The sequence below is a fragment of the Mandrillus leucophaeus genome, unplaced genomic scaffold (genome assembly GCF_000951045.1).
Source record: "Mandrillus leucophaeus isolate KB7577 unplaced genomic scaffold, Mleu.le_1.0 Scaffold151, whole genome shotgun sequence".
In the NCBI taxonomy this organism is placed as follows: domain Eukaryota; kingdom Metazoa; phylum Chordata; class Mammalia; order Primates; family Cercopithecidae; genus Mandrillus; species Mandrillus leucophaeus.
In genome coordinates this window covers 1730041-1750423 of record NW_012101488.1, presented here as the reverse complement: position 1 = coordinate 1750423, position 20383 = coordinate 1730041, and the positions used below count along the sequence as shown (strand labels likewise).

Here is a 20383-nt window from a genome sequence, read left to right as displayed (position 1 = left end):
GCCACCTCGCCCGGCTAGTTTTTTGTATTTTTTAGTAGAGACGGGGTTTCACCATGTTAGCCAGGATGGTCTCGATCTCCTGACCTCGTGATCCGCCCGTGTCGGCCTCCCAAAGTGCTGGGATTACAGGCTTCAGCCACCGCGCCCGGCAACAATAGTATCTTTCGTGTAAGGATCAAAGAAGAATTAAATTAGTTCGTGGTGATGGTGACGGTTAGACAACTAGATTAGATAACTTGACTGAAAGTGATTGTGATTGTCAAGCATTTTGCATGGTTTTGATGTGTAGTAAATGCTACTGGCTGTCACCATCATTGTCCCCATTATTACCTCCCTTACACACCACAAAATCCAGCCAGTCCCGGCCACCCAAGTCTTTTTTTTTTTTTTTTTTTCTTTTTTGAGACGGAGTCTCGCTCTGTCACCCAGGCTGGAGTGCAGTGGCGCGATCTCCGCTCACTGCAAGCTCCGCCTTCTGGATTCACACCATTCTCCTGCCTCAGCCTCCCGAGTAGCTGGGACTACTGGTGCCTGCCACCTCGCCCAGCTAATTTTTTGTATCTTTAATAGAGACGGGGTTTCACCGTGTTAGCCAGGATAGTCTCGATCTGACCTCGTGATCTGCCCGCCTCAGCCTCCCAAAGTGCTGGGATTACAGGCGTGAGCCACCACGCCTGGCCCCAAGTTTTACTAACACAGCTGAGCAGGATCTGCTACCCTCCGAGCTCTCTGCTACCCTTACCCCTCCTCCAGTCGCGCCTACAAGCAGGTTCCCACCTAAGGGCCTTTGCCTGGAGAGCTGGTCCCCCAGACATTTGTGTATCTTGTCCCTGCCTCCATTCAGATCCCCACTTACAGAAGCCTTTCCTAAGACACCCTCTGCAAAACCACAATAACATCCTCTTCCTTCCTCTTACCCACCGCCCCACCATGCCTCAGAGACACAGGAATTGGAGAGGCAGCAGGGGGATGGGGGCCATCTCTGTGGCCTACCTAGTCCTTGAAGTTGGGAGAGTCACCAGACAGGCCTGTGCTGCAGTCTGGGTCCCTGCATCTCTGTCACTTCTCTTCCACATAGGCTGGCAGGCGCCGGTGGGCGCAAGAAAATATTCCGTCTCAGCGACGTGCTGAAGCCCCTGACTGATGCCCAGGTGGAAGCCATGAAGCTGGGCGCTGTGAAGCGGATCCTACGGGCTGAGAAGGCTGTGGCCTGCAGCGGGGCAGCCCAGGTGTGCCCCTGCCACCCCCCACCCCATCCTTCCAGTCCCCCTACCCAAGCGTCTACCACACATCCAGCACAGAGTCTGGCCCCGGCATCAAACCTCGCTGGCTGTGGACCCCAGCTCTGCTGCCACAGCCGCTTCTCCAGGTCACTCCTATCTTCCATAAAACAGAGATGGCAGCGGCAGCTCCCCCCGGGTGACAAGGAGGAAACGTGCCATGCACACAGGCGCTCAGGTGCACAGGGCGGGTGCCGGGAGGCCTCTGCAAGTGAGGGCTGCTCCTGTGGTCTTGGTTCTTCACGGTTGTTAACATTCTTACTGTTACTATTTAGCTTTAAATATATACCTGGTTCTCAGTCCTGATTCTGCCACTTGCTGGCACTGTTACCTTCAAAGAATGGGGAAAAGTGACTTTTTTCCCATTCTGTGAAGTTAATTTTTGATTAGCTAGTAGTATAGGAACGTACTCCCTGAGCTGAAAAATATTTCTGGGGAATCCAGATCCAGTACTCTCTTCTGTGGCCATCACCTGCACCCCATCCCCCTCTCCAAAGGTGACAAAGGCACAAATGAGGGGAATCTTTGAGGATCTTTTTCTGTGCACTTAAGTACATGGGTGCTGCTCCTAGAAACTTGTTTTTATCCTGTGATGATCGATCCCCACCCTGGCACCCCCACCCCCTGCCACACAAATGGGACCTTCCTGGGCATAAGGGTCCTCGACTGGCCTTCCTCACTTCACTCCGTGTCTGCTCTGGGAGTTCCTATGCCTGGGTGGGAGGAGTCGCAGGGCACTAATGCGGAGTCCCTGGATTGCCCACCCTACACTGACGTGCTGGCTCGCCCTCCCACCAGGTCCGCATAAAGATCCTGGCCAGCCTGGTGACACAGTTCAACTCGGGCCTGAAGGCGGAGGTCCTGTCCTTCATCCTGGAGGATGTGCGGGCCCGCCTGGACCTGGCCTTCGCCTGGCTCTACCAGGAGTACAACGCCTATCTGGCCGCGGGTGCCTCAGGCTCCCTGGACAAGTATGAGGACTGCCTTATCCGCCTGCTGTCCGGCCTGCAGGAGAAACCAGACCAGAAGGATGGGTGAGGGGGCTGACCCTGCACCCTCCTGTCCCCAAGAGGCCCCCTCTTCTGGTGCTGCTCTCCCTTTCTGATTCTGACCACCTCCCTCTTCATCACACCCCGAGTCAGTCCTTCTCGAGCCCATCCCAAGTCTTCTCTCCTCCTTCCCCCTCTGGAGGCACGTTCAAGGTTGTAGTTTTGCATGTGAGCTGCAGGTCGCACTTCCTGAGCTGTTCCCCAGCTCTGCCACTTGCTCTGAGCATGGTTTGAGTGGCTTTGTCACTCCCCCTGTGTGTCATTTTCCCATCTGTAAATAACAGTGCTCACCCATGGGCCTGGAGATAGACTTCTCTACACCCCATTTCCTACCTGAGTTGGTTCTGTAGCTTCCTGCCTGTCCGTGGCCTCCAGCTTACTCATCTGTCCTCCACACAGCAGCTCCGGGAACACTTTATTATATAAATCCTTTTATTACTTCCCCACGAGGAACCTTCCATGGTTCTCCACTGCTCTTAGGATAAAGCACAGCTTCCTTACTGTGACCAGTGAGGCGTTATGTTATTCAGTCTCTTTGGCTTTACTCCCCGAACATTAGCCACATTGGCCTTCTGTCTGTTCCTCGAACGTGCCAAGTTCAGGGCACTAGTGCTTCCTGTTCTGTCTGCCTGGAATGCCCTTCCCTCAACTGTGTGTGTGGTTGACTCCTTCTCATCTACCAGTATACTCTAATGTAACTTCGAAGCAGCCTTTTGAGGCCACCATATCTAAAATACCTACACCCTTCTCCACCCGCCGTCATTCCCTCCCATTTTTATGTTCAATGAATAAAGTTAGGAATCCCTGTTTGACAAAAGGAAGAAATGAGTTTCAGAGAGGTGCAGCCTCTGCCTAGATCATCCAGCCGGCAGCTTTTGAACCCTGGTCTTTTCACTTCCAAAGCTTTATAACCAGGGGCTTGAACAAGCAACCCCTGAGGGAGGGCCTGCTGGCCCTGAGCTCCTACAATTCAGCAGGGCCTGGGAGCCAGGCGGCCTTTTCCTCTGCAGCCATGGCCCTCCCTCCATCTCTCACAGGATCTTCACCAAGGTTGTGCTGGAGGCGCCACTCATCACAGAGAGTGCCCTGGAGGTGATCCGCAAGTACTGCGAGGATGAGGTGAGGACAGGCCCTGGTCACTGCAGCCTGGGCCAAGGGACAGGGCTCTCCCCTGAGGATTCTGAAGGGCACACAGCCTAAACCTTGTGGCAAGGGGTTTCATGAGGGACCGGGCCGTTTTGTCAGAGGCAGTCAGGAGAGAGAGCCCAAAGGCACAGTCAGGTGGGCTGAGCTCAGGTCCCTTTCCTCTTGCTGCAGAGTCGCACCTACCTGGGCATGTCCACGCTTCGAGACCTGATCTTCAAGCGCCCATCCCGCCAGTTCCAGTACCTGCATGTCCTTCTCGACCTCAGCTCCCATGAGAAGGACAAGGTGATCCCCTGCTCCACTTCCTGGCTGCCCTCAGCCTGCAGTTTGCAGAGGCCACCTGTATCCTGAGGAACCAACTCGCTCTTAGTCCGCCTGTGGTGGCCAGCACAGGCTCCTCGTGCAGCCCAGTCCTGTGCCGGGGCCTGAGGGCATTGCCCAGCAGGGGAGCCAGTGTGGCCTGAGCCAGCAGTGAGGACCCAGCATGCTCAGCAGCTGAGCAGAGCAGTGTGCAGCTGCGGAGCCCTGGGGAGGGAGGGGCCGACCATCTGGTGGTGGGGTGGGCAGGGGAGGTGTTTCAAGGAAAGCTTCCTTCAAGGAGGGGACATGTGGGCTGAGACCTGGAAAATGAATAGCTGGGTGTGCTCTAGACGAGGGGACAAATGTGCACATGCTATGGTTGAGAGTGCCCTTGACCCATCCTTGCCTGCAGCCTTTTGCCCCTTTTGCCCCAGCCCCTGCCTGGCAGCATGTTTATTCATTCAGCAGACCTTCATTGCACACCCCTGGCCCTGGCCCTGGCCCTGTGCTGCTGCTGGGATCAGAGTGCCCAGGACCAGCCCCTACCTTCACAGGTCCCGGCAGATAATATCTGAGTGAAACAGTGTTTAGCTGGCAGTAGGCATTCTAGGGAGACTTGGCAGGGAGTGGCACTTTTAAGGAACTGAGATCTCCCTCTGCTTGGAGCTTGGTGAGCAAGGCAAGGAGCAGTGACTGGCAGATGGGCTGGAGAGACGGGCAGATGGGCTGGAGAGGCAGGCAGCGAGGTGGTGCTGTGGGTCCGGCCCTGGCCGGGATATCTGCCTCCTGCGCTGGGGACCAGCTCTGGGCCCTGGTAGCAGCTGGGCTGCCCCTTCTCATGCTCGGGTCTGTTTTCTTTTTTTTTTTTTTTTTTTTTTTTTTTTTTTTTTTTTTTTGAGACAGAGTCTCGCTCTGTCACCCAGGCTGGAGTGCAGTGGCCGGATCTCAGCTCACTGCAAGCTCCGCCTCCCGGGTTTACGCCATTCTCCTGCCTCAGCCTCCCGAGTAGCTGGGACTACAGGCGCCCGCCACCTCGCCCGGCTAATTTTTTTGTATTTTTTAGTAGAGACGGAGTTTCACCATGTTAGCCAGGATGGTTTCGATCTCCTGACCTCGTGATCCGCCCGTCTCGGCCTCCCAAAGTGCTGGGACTACAGGCTTGAGCCACCGCGCCCGGCCTCGGGTCTGTTTTCACATGAGTGTTGCCACACTCGAAGGAATAGCTGTTCTTCCTCTTCCCTCTTCCCTGACCCTGCCCTTCTCCATCTTCCTCCTCAGGTGCGCTCCCAGGCCCTGCTGTTCATCAAACGCATGTATGAGAAGGAGCAGCTGCGGGAGTATGTGGAGAAATTTGCCCTCAACTACCTGCAGCTCCTGGTGCACCCCAACCCACCGTCTGTGCTGTTTGGAGCTGACAAAGACACAGGTTGGGTGCAGGTCATCAGATGCATATTGAGTGCTGCTGTGTCCGCGCTCTGGTCGCTGCGAGCAGAGGGGCTGAGTGGGGAAGCCACCCGGACACCAGTGACGGGAACGGGCAGGGCTGGGACAGCCACCTGGGGGCTGTGGGAGTCAGGGTAGGGTCATCTGACCTAGCCTAGGGGGTCAGGGAGAGAGATCTGGCGGACGAGGAGAGCCAGCCATCGGTGGGGCCCCAGGAAGGACCAGGCAGGGTCATCTCAGGCAGGTTCCTTCAACAGAGCCTTGGGTCCCCCAAGATTACAGACAGGTAGACTCAGACCCCGAGTAAATGGACCCTTAAATGGGAAGTCTTGGGGCCATGATAGGGCAGCACGGGAGGCCTGGCCCAGGTGCCAGGAAGCATTCCCAGGAGATGCACAGCCTTCGGGAGGCCCAGAGTTTGAGCAGGTGCTGTGGACCAGGCAGAAAGGAGGGCGGATGCAAAGGCAAAGAGACCAGGGCCCTCGGGACTGTTAGAAGGGGTGTGTGACCACCATGGAGGGCAGCAGGGCAGCAGCAGGCCGGGGCCACCCCATGCAACACCTGGCAGCCACTGGGAGGCAGGGAGCCGGGGGTTTATTCTGAGGCTACAGGGCGTGGCTGGGCTTGGAGGTGGAGAGGGACAGGGTCAGGATCGCACTCAAAGATCCTTCTAATTGCCTTGTGTGTTGGCAGTCGGGGGAGGCTGGAGGTAGGAAGTCCTGGTCCCACCCCATTTCCCTGCCCTAGAACAATTAGCTCCCCAGCCCCGGCTCCCTTCTCTGCCCTCCCTGGCTCCACTGCCCAAGAAGGGACAGTTACTGAGGGTCCGAGGGGGTTGGAGAAGAGTGTGGGCCAATCCGATGCCGCTCCTGCCCTGTCAGAGGTGGCAGCGCCCTGGACGGAGGAGACAGTGAAGCAGTGTCTCTACCTCTACCTGGCTCTCCTGCCTCAGAACCACAAGCTGATCCATGAGCTGGCGGCCGTGTACACTGAAGCCATCGCCGACATCAAGCGGACGGTGCTGAGGGTCATCGAGCAGCCGGTGAGGCCCCTGAGCCCACCAGGCCCTGCCCACCCACAGGCAGGGCTACGTCCCCAGCTCCAGCTCTTCCCCAACCTGCTCCACCTCAGAGTGTGCCCAGCCCAAAGGGTGGTCACCCAGGGTCGACCCAGGCTGTGTAGCTTGCGGGCAGTCCGCATGTCACTCATCAGTTCCTGAGGAAACGTCAGAGTGGCCCAGCAGTTAGGAGCCTAGAGCTGGATAGAGCTGGGTTCGTGTTCACTTGTCACTTTCACACTGCGACCTCGGGCCTGTCAGTAAAACTAGGGAAGACATTCCAGTCCCTCCACGCTGATGCAAGGAGTCCATGAACTCAGGCACATAAACCTCTGTGTCACTGTCACTGTTTAGGAGCTGACCTTCCCGGTGTTGCTAATGGGACTCTTTAGCTGTCATTACATAGACATAGTCCTTCCCACCTCTCTCTGGAGCCACAGGGCTGCCCACATGAGAAGCAGCTCAGTGACAGACTGTCACCTGAGATTAGAAGGTCTGCACTTCAGTTTGCAGCAGGGTTTGAAACCACTTTTTTTCTTTCTGCCCCTGACATTTTTGGATTACTGAACATTTTCATGATAAATGGGAGAGAGAACTGTATGTTAATCCCCACCTATCTGCCATTTGGGTTCAGTGGGGCCCTTACCTGGAAAATGGGGATAGCAGGCTTGTAGTCAGGAGGAAACATTTTTGGCCCCATTCTCAAGGTGAGCCAACTGTGGAAAAGTGATCTCACTTTGCAGAAAAGTGATCCTGTGGGGCTGTGAGCTTCCCGAGGGCAGAGACATTCAGTTTTAGTCAGGAGCGTAAATGTTCCTGGGCGAAGGTGGAACCTGGCCCCAGCTCCTGTGTTTGGCGTTCACCATGGGGCAGGCTCAGGAAGCAGCAGCAGGTGGAGCCTGGTCTGGGCTCACAGCCAAGCCAGCCGCGCATGAGAAACCAAGTCACGAAGCGGGTGGGTGTGGGTGGAGCCAGAAACATCTTCACCAGTGAGTGAAGCACAGGGTAGGCATTCGAGGTCAGGTCAGGTCTGAGCCACACAGGAGTGGCCTGCTGGAGGACAGCCCAGCCAGGGCTGGGAGCTGGAGCAGGCCACATCCGGAGAGGCTGCAGGGAGAGGCCGAGGTTTCTCTGACCTCTCCCACCCTTCCCTACCTTTCCCCCACCCTCTAAACCCTGTCACCAGTCTCACCCTGAGCCCCAGCATTTCCTGCAGCCACCCTGCCGGCAGCACCTGAGCCTTCCCTAAGCTCTCACCCTGGGTGTGGTCATCCCTGTCTCTGCCTCTAGATCCGAGGAATGGGCATGAACTCCCCGGAGCTGCTCCTGCTGGTGGAAAACTGTCCCAAGGGGGCAGAGACACTGGTCACACGATGTCTGCACAGCCTCACAGACAAAGGTGACCCTGGAGACCCCCACCTTTCATGCTTTCCTCCCTCTCCTTAGCCTTCCCCGGGTCCTGGGAATCCGAGCCACTGGGTCCCCAGATGGTCGCACCTCTTGTGGGTCTTTGCCTGTCCTAGGGCCTCAGTTTCTCCATCTGGAACAGTGTGGTGCTAATTGCACGTGAGCAGCCAAGGGTGAAAAGTTCTGCTGTGAAGTTGCCATACATTCCCGCACACCCGCCTGCTTCTCTTTCCTGAGTGCCCACCCTCCCCCACACTCCCCTCTGCCTCCAACTCGGTGCCTCCTGCTGCTTCCATGCAGTCCCACCCTCCCCGGAGCTGGTGAAGCGGGTCCGGGATCTCTACCACAAGCGACTGCCAGACGTCCGCTTCCTCATCCCGGTGCTCAATGGGCTGGAGAAGGTATGGAGCCGGAGGCCCGTCTGTCCCTGCTACCTGGGACATGTGGGACCGGGAGGGGCAGGGCAGCACGTTGCAGAAGCGGTTGAGCTAGAGGCACATAGCAGAGGGCAGAAGACACATTGTTTGTGGTCAGAAGTCGTGGAAGCCGCTGGCACCTGTGTACCCTGGAAATGCAGAGCAGCTCCTGGACTCATTTCCATGGGCACCCGGGTGCCCGTGGCTCTGCTGCTTCCTCCTCTACCTCAAGCGGGTCCCTTCCTCTCTTTGAGACTCGCTTTTCTTCTCTCTGAGACAAGGATTAGGATGCCTCTTGGGGGCACACACATGTGACATGGAAGGGACTCAGATGGGGTGAGAGCTGGGGAGAAAGCTCTGTCCTGAGGGTGTGGTGAGGGTAGGAGGGGCTCAGTGAGCCAGAGCTTGCCCTCAGCTCCCCAGGGCGAGCAGAAGGGGTGGCTTGTCTAGAAGGGAAGTGAGGGTGTATCTGACTTAACCCCCACCCCACCGCCTTCTCCCTGTAGAAAGAGGTGATCCAGGCCCTGCCTAAACTCATCAAACTCAACCCCATCGTGGTGAAGGAAGTCTTCAACCGCCTGCTGGGCACCCAGCATGGTAGGTGATGCAGCCTCCTCCCCACCAGGAGGCCCACCCACCCAGGTGCTGGGGCAGGAGGCAAGCTGCAGGCGCCCCCCTCGGGGAGAGGGGCCACATCCCGCTCCCTGGGACACCAGCTGTACTGGACATTTCCATGTGTCCCGGAGCTCCCAGGCCACCCTCCGGGATGCTTGGATGATGGTTTCATTCACAGCAGGGACATGACCGTGGAGCTGGGGCCGGAGGCTCCAGCAGCGTCTCCCCTTCTAGGATCTGGCCACACCGCAGCCCCTCTCAGGCCTGGCTGTAGTCTGGCCCCTCCTCAGATCTTGCCTGAATCCCTCGAGCTGTGGGCTAGGGGCATTTTGTTTTGACACAGTCAAAAAGAAACAAAACTTTCAACTTAGAAAAACTAGCAAGTAAAGTAGAAGGGATTCTTTGCCCCTTACCCCAGTGGTTGGAGCTAAAGACAGAATGGAGGATGTCTGTTCCACGCAGACAGACCCTGGTGCTTTAAAACACACACATAGATGGCTCTGGGACCATCAAAAGAGCAGCAGCAAAGAGCCACCCCACCAGCCTCCTCCCTCCACTCCCCCAGGCCCCACACAGCTGAAGGCTCCAGCCACTTTGTGGAAGGCTGCAGCCTGGCTTCATCTTGTCCTGTGCCGCAAATGCCCATGAGCCCCTGTGCTGCGTTGGAGTCTGTTGGGGACCACACAATGAGGTGGTCCTACCCTGCCCTCGCAGGTGCACAGCCCGGGGGCAGAGAGACCCAGCCGTGCTACACACTACCCAGGGTGGGGGCCCAGGATGGGGAGGAGCACACGGTGGCAACCGTAGGCTGCCCGAGGGCTGCTGCTACCTTCGGTGTCCCCTTTTCATGTTGTCAGTGACTTCCCCTGTTTCAGCCCTGAAAGCAGAGGGCACCTCATCTTTGCTCCCAGCTGCCCCAATCTGGGGAACTCAGACCCATCTCTTACGCGTCCGTACTGTCTCCCCCACCCTTTCTCCCACCCGCTGCAGGTGAGGGAAACTCAGCCTTGTCCCCACTGAACCCTGGAGAGCTCCTGATCGCATTACACAACATCGACTCCGTGAAGTGCGACATGAAATCCATCATCAAAGGTGAGGTGCTTCCCCCAACTCCAGTGGCCTGGCCCCTGCAATGTCAGGGGCAGGACCTCAGTCACCTACATGCCCCCACTGGAATCTGCCAAGTCAAAGACTCTGCCACTCACAGCCCCACCTCAGAGCTCTGGAGAGCCACCTCCCTCCCTCCTTTTCCTGCCTCCTCCTCCCTCCCTCCCTCCTCCTTTTCCTGCCTCCTCCTCCCTCCCTCCCTCCCTCCTCCTTTTCCTGCCTCCTCCTCCCTCCCTCCCTCCCTCCTCCTTTACCTGCCTCCTCCTCCCTCCCTCCCTCCTCCTTTTCCTTCCTTTCTCCCAGGTTTTACCCTTTACAACCCAACTTTTTCTGCCTCTGTCTAAGGCACTCTGATGTACCTGCTGTGCACTGGTACAGAGTGGGCCTAAAGCAGTCAGGGGTAGCTCCACCCCTAGCCCCGAGGAATAGAAGGAAGCAGGGCGCACCATGAGTGGTAATCAGAGGCTTAGAGGCGCAGCAGCAGGGCAGACCCAGGGCTCCACGGCACTTGTGGCCTAGGGTAGATGAGGCAGGAGAGCTTGCCTCCAGGGCGGCAGGGTTGGTGACGAACTGACTGGCTCACGATGGCCCCCCATTCACTGAGCACTCTGCGCTGGGCTCTCCCTGAAGGCCTACAGACCTGAGCCTGCTGGTCCGCCACTTGGTGAGTATGTTCACTTCCATTGTGTAGACAGGAGATGGAGGCTCCAGAGAGGTTAGGTGACTTACTCAGGGCCACGCAGAAGCTAAGTGGTGTAGTGGAAAAAACAGAATCTGAAGTGAAACGGACCTGGGTGGGAATCCCAGCTCTGCCGGTTCCGCGACGGAGGACCACCTCCCCTGAGAGCGCCTGCCCCTCCACTCCTCCTGAGCGAGGTCTCTGGGCCAGGAGCCATCCTGTCCCACGGAGCTGGACACCCTCACTGTCGCCCTCTCTACTCAGAAGACTGCTGTCCTTTGATTTCTCTTCTCACCCTCAGACAGGAAAGGGCTTTCTCTCTGTGCCGCTTACTTTCGTGTTCTAGCTTGAAACAGCTTTTCAGTGACTTACTTCCTAACCTTCCTCTGCAAGTTTTCTCAGAAACTTTCAAGGTCAAGAGAGGAGCTTACGGAAATATCAAACCCGCATTAAAACCCAGGAGGCCCCAAGGCCTCTCGTGGGAGACCAGCAGGGAGGAAAGATCTCCAGGCTCATAGGCCAGGGCTGTGGTCTTCACGTTCCCCGACCCCTTTGGTGATCTGAGGAAAGTTCTAGCCCATTCCCAGGACAGTATGCTCATATGAATTGCATACAGTTCGAGGAGGTTCACACATACACACACACACACCCCCCAAGACCATTTGTGGACCCAGATTAGAAGCCCTGAGGATCCTAGGCCCAGAAGAAAGGGCCTTGCCGGAGGCCACACAGGCCACCAAGAGCCAGGCCCCTGGAAGGGTCAGCGGGGGCCTACCCTATACCACCCTACCCTTTTCTTCCAACACAGCCAGGCCTGCACACTGCAGGCTAGACAACCTTCCAGCTGGTGTCCCTAGCACCCAGCCCACGTTTTTCTCCTCGGGCACCAGAATTCTTCTGGTTGCACTCTAAGCTCCAGATCACAAAGTACAGTCCTTTTGTTGTGCACTGTTCACTCCCCCATAGACCACCCCGTTCCTCTGGGGAACTTGTCTATAACTAGACCCACTGCTGGTAGTCCAGCATTAAGAAAACTCAGCACCTCTGCTCACCCGTATCCATCCTGGGTAGTGCTGGGGACACAGGAAGGACAGCCCTAGCCCTGTCCCTCCAGGGCTTACAGTCCAGGGAAAGAGAAAAGAAGTCCCTGGCCAGTAACAACTGAGAGGGGTGGCGTGGGACTGGGCAGCCCAGAGGGGCCACATAACCCAGCCTGGGTGTGGGACATCAGGGAAGACTTCCTGAAAAAGGGGACACTCGGGCTGAGACCAAGGAAGGCTGAGTAGTCGGCAGCAGCAGGAGACTGCAGGGACTGAGGGAGGTGCTCGCTGGCTGGTTCTGGACCTAGGAGACGAAAGAGGGGGCCTGGTCAAGAGAGGAGGTCAGGCTGTCGCCATCAGGAAAGGCGCCGCTGGGGTCTGCCCACAGGAGTCTCGCAGGCCGTGGTGGGAATTTGGCCTTGTTTCTTGAGGGCCTCTGGGAGGGGCGTCAGGTCTGAGCTTTCCAAAACACCCTTCAGGCTGCTGTATGGAGAATGGATCAGAGGCTCAGGGGAGGCCCAGGTTGGGGGCCAGGGCAAAGCTGACAGGGAAGGAGGAGGGGAGGGCTGATTCTGGAGCCTTTAGGTGGTTGAGAAGGCAGGACCAGTGACCACCTGGCCCTGAGGAGGAGCAGGGGCTTCCTCGGTTTCTGACAGGCCCTCGCCTCCACTCTCTTCCCATTCAGCCTCCTCCCACCTGTCTACACCTCCCCCTCCCTTAGAGACCCCATCCCTGTTCTCTGTTAGCCTCAAGGATTTGGGGGGTTGGGGTGTTCTTCTGGCTCAATAAAGACTTCCTGGTTGACATTCACATGGCAAGTGGTGTTTGGGGAAGGGCTTCAAAGGCAGCTCCTGGGGCCTCCCATTAGCACAGTGGATTGGGGCATGGCCACCCACTGGGGAACAGACCCCCAGGGCCTGCCTTCGTGGATGCTCATGCTGTGCCAACCCTCTGGGTCCTCCTGGTAGTGGCACTGGGTGTTGAGCTCATGGTATGCCCCGGCCCCAGCCGCCTCTTGTCCCTCCCTTCGCTATTACTCTACTGATTGTGCTCATAACCCCCACGCAGCCCTTTGCCTGGCACCCCCCCCCCCATCTTCCCAGCACCAGCGCAAGCCCTGTACCCTTGTCAGGACCGAGCGGGCAGTCCCTTGGCCCTCTGACAAGCTGGTCTGTGGACTGCTGTTCTCTCTGGAGGGGCTGGTGGAAGCCAATAGCTGCCTTCCCTCCCTGGCAGGGTTGGGGGGCCCTGCCACTCCCCCAGGGCTTAGCAACACATCTTTCCCAAGGTCGTCCTCCAAGTGAGGGGCCATGGGTTCCCTGTTCTACCCATTTTGGGGCTTCCTGGAGTTGGATGTCTTCTCCCTTGAATGAAGCCTGCAGGTTTTCCAAGGGCAGGGCTGCAGTGTGCCTTCTGCTGGGTGGGGGGAGTTTTCTGTCTCCCTCAGGGGCTTTAGAAGTCAGGGTTTTAGAAGTCTTCCCCTCACACGGGCAGACAGCAGGGCCAGGGCTCCCACCTCCCAGGGGGCAGCTGGGCAGAGAGGACAGGCCCACTCTCCGCCTCCTCGCAGCCACCAACCTGTGCTTTGCGGAGCGGAACGTGTACACGTCAGAGGTGCTGGCCGTGGTGATGCAGCAGCTGATGGAGCAGAGCCCCCTGCCCATGCTGCTCATGAGGACCGTCATCCAGTCCCTGACCATGTACCCCCGCCTGGGGGGCTTCGTCATGAACATCTTGTCCCGCCTCATCATGAAGCAGGTAACCCACCCCCGGCCACCCCGCCCCCAGGCTGCAGACGGCAGCAGACCTAACCAGCAGGCTTCTAGCCTGCTTGCCCTCCCCTTCCCCTGACCCCAGAGGGAGCCTGGTGGAGGATGGCAGGCTCTGCTCTGCCTCCTTGCCAAGAAAATAGCGGAGCTCCAGGGTCTATGACTGGGCCAGCTCCCAGGTGATGAGGGAGGGCAGCTGGGTGGTAGGAGCTATGGTAACCCTCAAGGAGTGTGCACCCAGGAGAGGCATGGCTGCTTCTCACCCTCCACTGCTGTGTGCCCGGCCAGGATGCATCCCTGAGCTGAAAAATGGTCCAGTTTTTTAAGAAGTGCTAGAAATTTGGGCTTTAGAAATACGACAGTGAGGCCAGGTGTGATGGCCCACACCTGTATTGCCAACTCCTTGGGCGGCCGAGGCAGGAGGACTGCTTGAGCCCAGGAGTTTGGGGCTGCAATAAGGAAGAAACGCGCCACTCACTGCACTCTAGCCTGGGCGACAGATGAAGACCGTGTCTCAAAAAAAAAAAAAAAAAAAATACCGTGATGGAACAAAAAACCAAATCCCGCAGGGCTAATGTCGCCCCCTGGAGGCTGCCGTGAGAATGTACATGTGACCCGGGACAGGTCCCGGCACCGGCATTGACCTCCGCTGTTTAGCCCGGCTAATGTCGCCCCCTGGAGACTACCGTGGGAATGTCATGAGACGTGCTCCCGCAGCACTTAGCCTAGGCCTGGCCCAGGGGGAGCTCTGGTAAAAGGCGGCTCTGAGTTTTCTTCCACCCCCTTCCCAAGTTGCCCTCATAGTCCAGCCGCCTGGATCGGGAAGACAAAGGCCTCTGGAGGGAGGTCAGGGCTGCTTGTGGCCCATCCAGAGGAATCTTGGATGGTGGGATTTGGGCATGGTCTTGGCAAGGTCTTTCTCCCAGTGTCAAGGCTGGGGGACTGCCTGTGTGCCCCTCCCGACAGCTCCCTCCCTCCCTGGTTCAGGTGTGGAAGTACCCCAAAGTGTGGGAGGGCTTCATCAAGTGCTGCCAGCGCACCAAGCCCCAGAGCTTCCAGGTCATCCTGCAGCTGCCGCCCCAGCAGCTGGGAGCCGTCTTTGACAAGTGCCCTGAGCTCCGGGAGCCTCTGCTGGCCCATGTCCGCTCCTTCACCCCCCACCAGGTACCCCTTCCCCCCACCCCGGGTGTGCGGTGGGCGGCCCCCTGGGTCCCTCCGGTTGGTGGGGACTGGATGGAGGTGGATACAAGAAGGCCCTGCACTGCTAGGAGCTCTGGAGGGTTAGGGCCCCGGGACCTGAGGTGTGCAAGTGGGGTCTCTGTGCCAGAGCTGTCCCCAGCGCCCCCTTCCTGCTCTCCACCCAGCAAGCTCATATCCCTAACTCCATCATGACCATCTTGGAGGCCAGCGGCAAGCAGGAGCCAGAGGCCAAGGAAGCGCCTGCGGGGCCCTTGGAGGAGGTGAGGGCCCTGCAGCCCACCCATCTGGATCCTCAGACTCCCACCCCATACCCCAAGCCAGCAAGGCTCACCATGGCCTCCGCCCGACCCCCAGAGACTCAGGCCACCCCTGCTCTGAGCCACCCGTCTCCCAGGGGATGCGCCTGCTGGAAGGGAGTTGGGGGTCTGGGAGACAACTGCCCCTTCCTCCCCATGCCCTTGGTGAACTCAAAGACCACCTCAGGGTGATTCCTTCTCTTTCCTGCCGTCCACTGAGCCACCCACCTCTGAGCTTCTGTGTGGCCCTCCCCACCCTCAGGACGACCTGGAGCCTCTGGCCTTGACCCCGGCCCCAGCCCCCCGGCCCCCGCAGGACCTCATTGGCCTGCGGCTGGCCCAGGAGAAGGCCTTAAAGCGGCAGCTGGAGGAGGAGCAGAAGCTGAAGCCGGGAGGAGTGGGAGCCCCCTCCTCTTCCTCCTCCTCTCTCTCTCCCTCGGCCCGGCCGGGCCCGCCCCCGTCTGAGGAAGCCATGGATTTCCGGGAGGAGGGGCCTGAGTGCGAGACCCCGGGCATCTTCATCAGCATGGATGACGACTCAGGGCTGACCGAGGCCGCGCTGTTGGACTCTAGTCTCGAGGGCCCCCTATCCAAGGTAGGGAGAGCAGCCTTCGCTGCGAAGGAGGAAGCCGGAGCTGGGCCAGGGTGAAAGTGGGGGACGGGCATCAGGGGACAGGGCCTGAATGGGAGCATGGAGGGGACCACACCATCCAACCGGCTCCCCTTTCCTTCCCCGGTCACCAGGAGACAGCAGCGGGCGGGCTGACCTCTAAGGAGGAGCGGAGCCCCCAGACCCTGGCACCTATTGGAGAAGATGTCGTGAAGACCCCCAGCCCGGCTGCCGAGGACGCCAGGGAACCCGAGGCCAAGGGGAACAGCTGACGGGGCTGGGGGCGGGGAAGGGGGATGGGACGGGGACGCGGGGCTGGGGGACAGGGCGGGGCTTGACCTGCAGGTGCTTTGCCTTAAAAAAAAAAATAAAAGATGTGAACTTGGGCAAGTTACTGAAAAGAAAAAGGGTGGGCCTGGGGTGCGGGTGCCGTCTCGAGTCTGGCGCGACGTCCGCCGTGGGGCTGCGCGGGATCGGGAGCCTGCGCGGAACCCACCCTGGCCCGGCTCCCCGCGCCCTCCCCGGGTAACGGCCCCCGCTTCCGGTGCTCAGAAACCGGCGGTGTCCACAGGTGGCTCTCTTGGCTTCCTTGTCTGTAAGCCTTTCTCCTAGAGGTCTGTTCCTCCTGGCGAACCATGGGGGACCTGCCGCCCTACCCAGAGCGCCCTCCCCAGCAGCCCCCGGACCGGAGGACTTCCCAGGCCTCCCAGAGGCAGTACAGTCGGGACCAAGTTCAGCCCCTGGCAGCGGACCCCGAGGAGGGGCAGCAGATAGCGCCAGACGCCCAGCGTAACGCCCCGGGTTGGTCACAGAGGGGCAGCCTGTCCCAACAGGAGAGCTTGCTGATGCCCCGGGCCTTCCAGGCTGAGGAAGCCCGGATAGGTAGCATGGAGTACCCATCCATGAACACGGGCTTTCCCTTGGAGTTCCAGCCCCAGCCTTACTCAGATGAAAGCAGGATCCAGGCCGCCGAGGTCACCACCAGCCTAATGCAGCGGCTCCAGCAGGGCCAAAGCAGCCTGTTCCAGCAACTGGATTCCACCTTCCCGGAGCCCCCAGTCAACCCCTTGGACCCGTTCAACCTCTACCAGACAGACCAGTTCTCTGAAGGTGCCCAGCACGGGCCCTACGTAAGGGATGACCCTGCCCTTCAGTTCTCGCCCTCTGAGCTGGGCTTCCCACACTACAGTGCCGAAGTGCCTGAGCCCGAGCCTCTGGAGCTGGCCGTGCAGAACGCCAAGGCCTACCTGCTGCAGACCAGCATCAGTTGCGACCTCAGCCTGTGAGCAGGGGCTAGGAGTGGGGCGGGTGGGGGACCCAGGCAGGGAGGGGCCCCACCCAAGTCCCTGCCTCAATCAGTCAGACAAGGGATCGTCCCTCATGGAAAACCAGTGACTGCTCCCGGCCTCTAATTCAGCTCAGAGTCGGAATCAGTGCCAACAACAGCTAGCATTCACTTCCCAGACATGTGCTGGCACTGCACGCACACACGCCTAATTCTCAGGGAGATGGGCACATCAGCTTATCCTGCTTTACAGAGGAGACTGAGAAGACACGGAGAAGTTGGGTCGCTTACCCAAAACTACACAGCTAGGATGTGGCAGAGTCAGGATTCCAGAACACGTGATTTGGCTCCCCAAGTCCTCTTGCTTTTTTTTTGTTTTGTTTTCGCCCAGACATAGTCTCACCCTGTCGCCCAGGCTGGAGCCTGGAGCACAGTGGCGCGATCTCGGCTCACTGCAACCTCTCCCTCTTGAGTTAAAGTGATTCTTCTGCTTCAGCCTCCCAAGTAGCTGGGGTTACAGGCGTGCTCCACCTCACCCAGCTAATATTTGTATTTTTAGTGGAGAAAAAGTTTCACCCTGTTGCCCAGGCTAGTTTCAAGTTCTTGACCTCAAGTCATCTGCCCATCTTGGCCTCCCAAAGTGCTGAGATTGCAGGCATGAACCACCGTGCCCAGTCCTCCTGAGACCCTCTTATCCTGCAACTAAACCTCCCTGCCTGAGGAAGATACTTGCCAAAGCCACTTAGCTGCAGTCACAATACACTGGTCTCAGCCTCCATTAGATGCCTAGGACGCTCTCTTTATAGGGGAGTGGGCAAGAAATAGAAAAAGTGATCAACTGAAGCTAAGGGCTCAGGTCAAAAATAAGGGAGGCTAAGAGGGCTAGGGAACACATAAAATAGTGGGGGTCTGACCAGGCGTGGGGGCTCAGGCCTATTATCCCAGCACTTTAGGAGGCCGACACGGGCAGATCACCTGAGGTCAGAAGTTCAAGACCAGCCTGGCCAGCATGGTGAAACCCCATCTCTACTAAAAAATACAAAAATTATCAGGGCATGGTAGCATGGGCCTATAATCCCAGCTCCTTGAGAGGTTGAGGCAGGAGAATCACTTGAACCCGGGAGGCAGAGGTTGCGGTGAGCCGAGATCATGCCACTGCACTCCAGCCTGGGCAACGAAGCGAGACTCCGTCTCAAAAAAAATAAATTGTGTGGGTCAGAGAAGGCCTGTCCAAGGAGGTGACATTTGATTAGGGCCCTAAAGGAGGTGAGGGAGAGCATCGTGCAGATAACTGAAGGAAGAGTGAGCCAGGCAGAGCGCACGACAAATGCAAAGTCTCTGAGGCTTGCTGTTTTTGAGGAGCTGGTATGTCTGGAACCAAGGGAGGAAGAGGGAGAGCGGGAGAAATGAGATTGATGAAGTAATGGTTCTTACTAAAGCACAAAGCTGGCCCTATCCCTCCAATGCTCAGAATCTGCTATGGCTCCCCATTGCCCGTGGGGGAAGCTCAGACTCCTCACTGCAGCCTTCAAGGCTCCTGACCTGAAACATACAAGGCCTTGCTCGTGCCAGTAATTCCAGCACTTTGGGAGGCCGAGGCAGACAGATCACTCGAAGTCAGGAGTTCGAGACTAGCCTGGCCAACATGGCAAAACCCGTCTCTACTAAAAATACAAAAAGCCAGGCATGGTGGCGCAGGCCTGTGATCTCAACCACTCAGGAGACTGAGGCAGGAGAATCACTTGAACCGGGAGGCAGAGGCTACAGTGAGCCAAGATTGTGCCAATGCACTCCAGCCTGAGCAAGAGTGAGACTCTGTCTCAAACAAACCAACAAACAAAAGGCCTTATATGGTTCAGCCCCTGCCCACTGTCCAAATTTCATTTCTAGTCACTACCTGCTCCTTCCTCGGATCCTAGAATCTAGTCAGAATTAACCTCTGGCTATTCCCCAAGTGCCAGCTTTTCAGAGCTTCAGGCTGTCTTCCTGAGAATCCCTAGCCAAAGTCTCACCTCTTCTTACCCTTCCCAGCTTCCATGATGGCCCAACACCACACCCAAGACTGCCAACAAAACAGTTTCTGCATTGCAAAAGGTGACACATAACATGCTTGGAAATCAGACCAACTTGGTTTCAAAGGCTGACTGTGACCGGGCCCGGTGGCTCACACCTGTAATCCCAGCAGTTTGGGAGGCTGAGGCAGGCAGATCACTTGAGTCCGGGAGTTTGAGACCAGCCTGGGCAACATGGCAAAACCCCATCTCTACAAAGAGTACAAAAATTAGCCAGGCATGGTGGCACACATGTGTAATCCCAGCTACTGGGGAGGCTGAGGCGGGAGAATCACTTGAACCCGGGAACCAGAGGTTGCAGTGAGCCAAGACCGAGCCACTGCACTCCAGCTTGGGTGACAAAGTGAGACCTTGTGTCAATAAAAAGAAAAATACAAATGCTGGCCAGGCACAGTGGTTCACTCCTGTAATCCCAGCACTTTGGGAGGCCTAAGTGGGCAGATCACGAGGTCAGGAGTTTGAGCCCGGCCTGGCCAACAAAGTGAAACCCCATCTCTACTAAAAATACAAAAATTAGCTGGGGATGGTGGTGCGCACCCGTAGTCCCAGCTACTCAGGAGACCGAAGCAGGAGAATCGCTTGAACCCAGGAGGCAGAGGTGGTGGTGAGCTGAGATCACACCACTGCACTCCAGCCTGGGCAACAGAGCAAAACTTTGTCTCAAAAATAAGAAGAAGAAGAATATAAATGTTGGCTAGGTGTGGTGGCTCATGCCTGTAATCCCAACACTTTGGGAGGTCGAGGAAGGCGGATCACCTGAGGTCAGCAGTTTGAGACCAGCCTGGCCACCATGATGAAACTCTGTCTCTACCAAAAATACAAAAACATTAGCGGGATGTGGTGGTGTGTGCCTGTAATCCCAGCTACTTAGGAGGCTGAGGCAGGAAAATCGCTTGAACCCAGGAGACAGAGGCTGCAGTGAGCCAAAGTCGCACCACTGCACTCCAGCCTGGGCAACAGAGTGAGACCCTGTCTGAAAAATAAATTTAAAAAATAAAATTGCAAACCCTCTCCCATCCCTGGCACCCCCAGGCCCGATTCAGCACTTTATGTGTCACCCTATAAATTGCCACCCCATGCCTGACACGCTGTATATATTTTGCTTGTTTGATTAGTCTCAGTCTCCATCATAAGAATGTCGGCCGGGAGGCCACACGTGGCGGCTCACGCCTGTAATCCCAGCACTTTGGGAGGCCGAGGCGGGCAGATCACCAGGTCAGGAGATCGAGACCTTCCTGGCTAACATGTTGAAACCCCGTCTCTACTGAAAATACAAAAAATTAGCCGGGCATGGTGGCAGGTACCTGTGGTCCCAGCTACTTAGGAGACTGATGCAGGAAAACAGCGTGAACCCGGGAGGCGGAGCTTGCAGTGAGCCAAGATCGAGCCACTGCACTCCAGCCTGGGTGACAGAGCGAGACTCTGTCTCAAAAAAAGAATGTCGACCGTTCATGGTGGCTTATGCCTGTAATCCCAGCACTTTGGGATGCCGAGGCGGGCAGATCACAAGGTCAGGAGTTCGGGACCAGCCTGACCAACATGGTGAAACCCCGTCTCTACTAAAAATACAAAAATTAGCCGGGCGTGGTGGCGGGTGCCTGTAATCCCAGCT

At 57.6% G+C, this 20383-nt stretch overlaps 2 protein-coding genes across 3 annotated transcripts in view; both read left to right on the top strand.

Moving 5' to 3' along the window:
• Positions 1 to 15808, top strand: part of SYMPK (symplekin) — a 50819-nt gene extending 35011 nt beyond the window's left edge. Inside the window, exons 13-27 of the mRNA XM_011975125.1 lie at positions 1079 to 1229; positions 2079 to 2314; positions 3367 to 3448; positions 3647 to 3760; positions 5054 to 5201; positions 6100 to 6260; positions 7566 to 7674; positions 7983 to 8083; positions 8605 to 8695; positions 9704 to 9805; positions 13110 to 13297; positions 14296 to 14472; positions 14673 to 14768; positions 15067 to 15399; positions 15549 to 15808. Of these exons, the coding sequence (XP_011830515.1) occupies positions 1079 to 1229; positions 2079 to 2314; positions 3367 to 3448; positions 3647 to 3760; positions 5054 to 5201; positions 6100 to 6260; positions 7566 to 7674; positions 7983 to 8083; positions 8605 to 8695; positions 9704 to 9805; positions 13110 to 13297; positions 14296 to 14472; positions 14673 to 14768; positions 15067 to 15399; positions 15549 to 15686 (2227 nt within the window). The 3' untranslated portion in view covers positions 15687 to 15808. The remainder of the gene's footprint in view (positions 1 to 1078; positions 1230 to 2078; positions 2315 to 3366; positions 3449 to 3646; positions 3761 to 5053; positions 5202 to 6099; positions 6261 to 7565; positions 7675 to 7982; positions 8084 to 8604; positions 8696 to 9703; positions 9806 to 13109; positions 13298 to 14295; positions 14473 to 14672; positions 14769 to 15066; positions 15400 to 15548) is intronic.
• Positions 15809 to 15891: 83 nt separating this feature from the next.
• Positions 15892 to 20383, top strand: part of RSPH6A (radial spoke head 6 homolog A (Chlamydomonas)) — a 19294-nt gene continuing 14802 nt past the window's right edge. Inside the window, exon 1 of one of the 2 annotated variants that reach the window (XM_011975123.1) lies at positions 15892 to 16696. In XM_011975123.1, coding sequence (XP_011830513.1) covers positions 16050 to 16696 — 647 coding nt within the window. In that variant the 5' untranslated portion in view covers positions 15892 to 16049. The remainder of the gene's footprint in view (positions 16697 to 20383) is intronic. The other variant, XM_011975124.1, reaches the window with a different exon arrangement.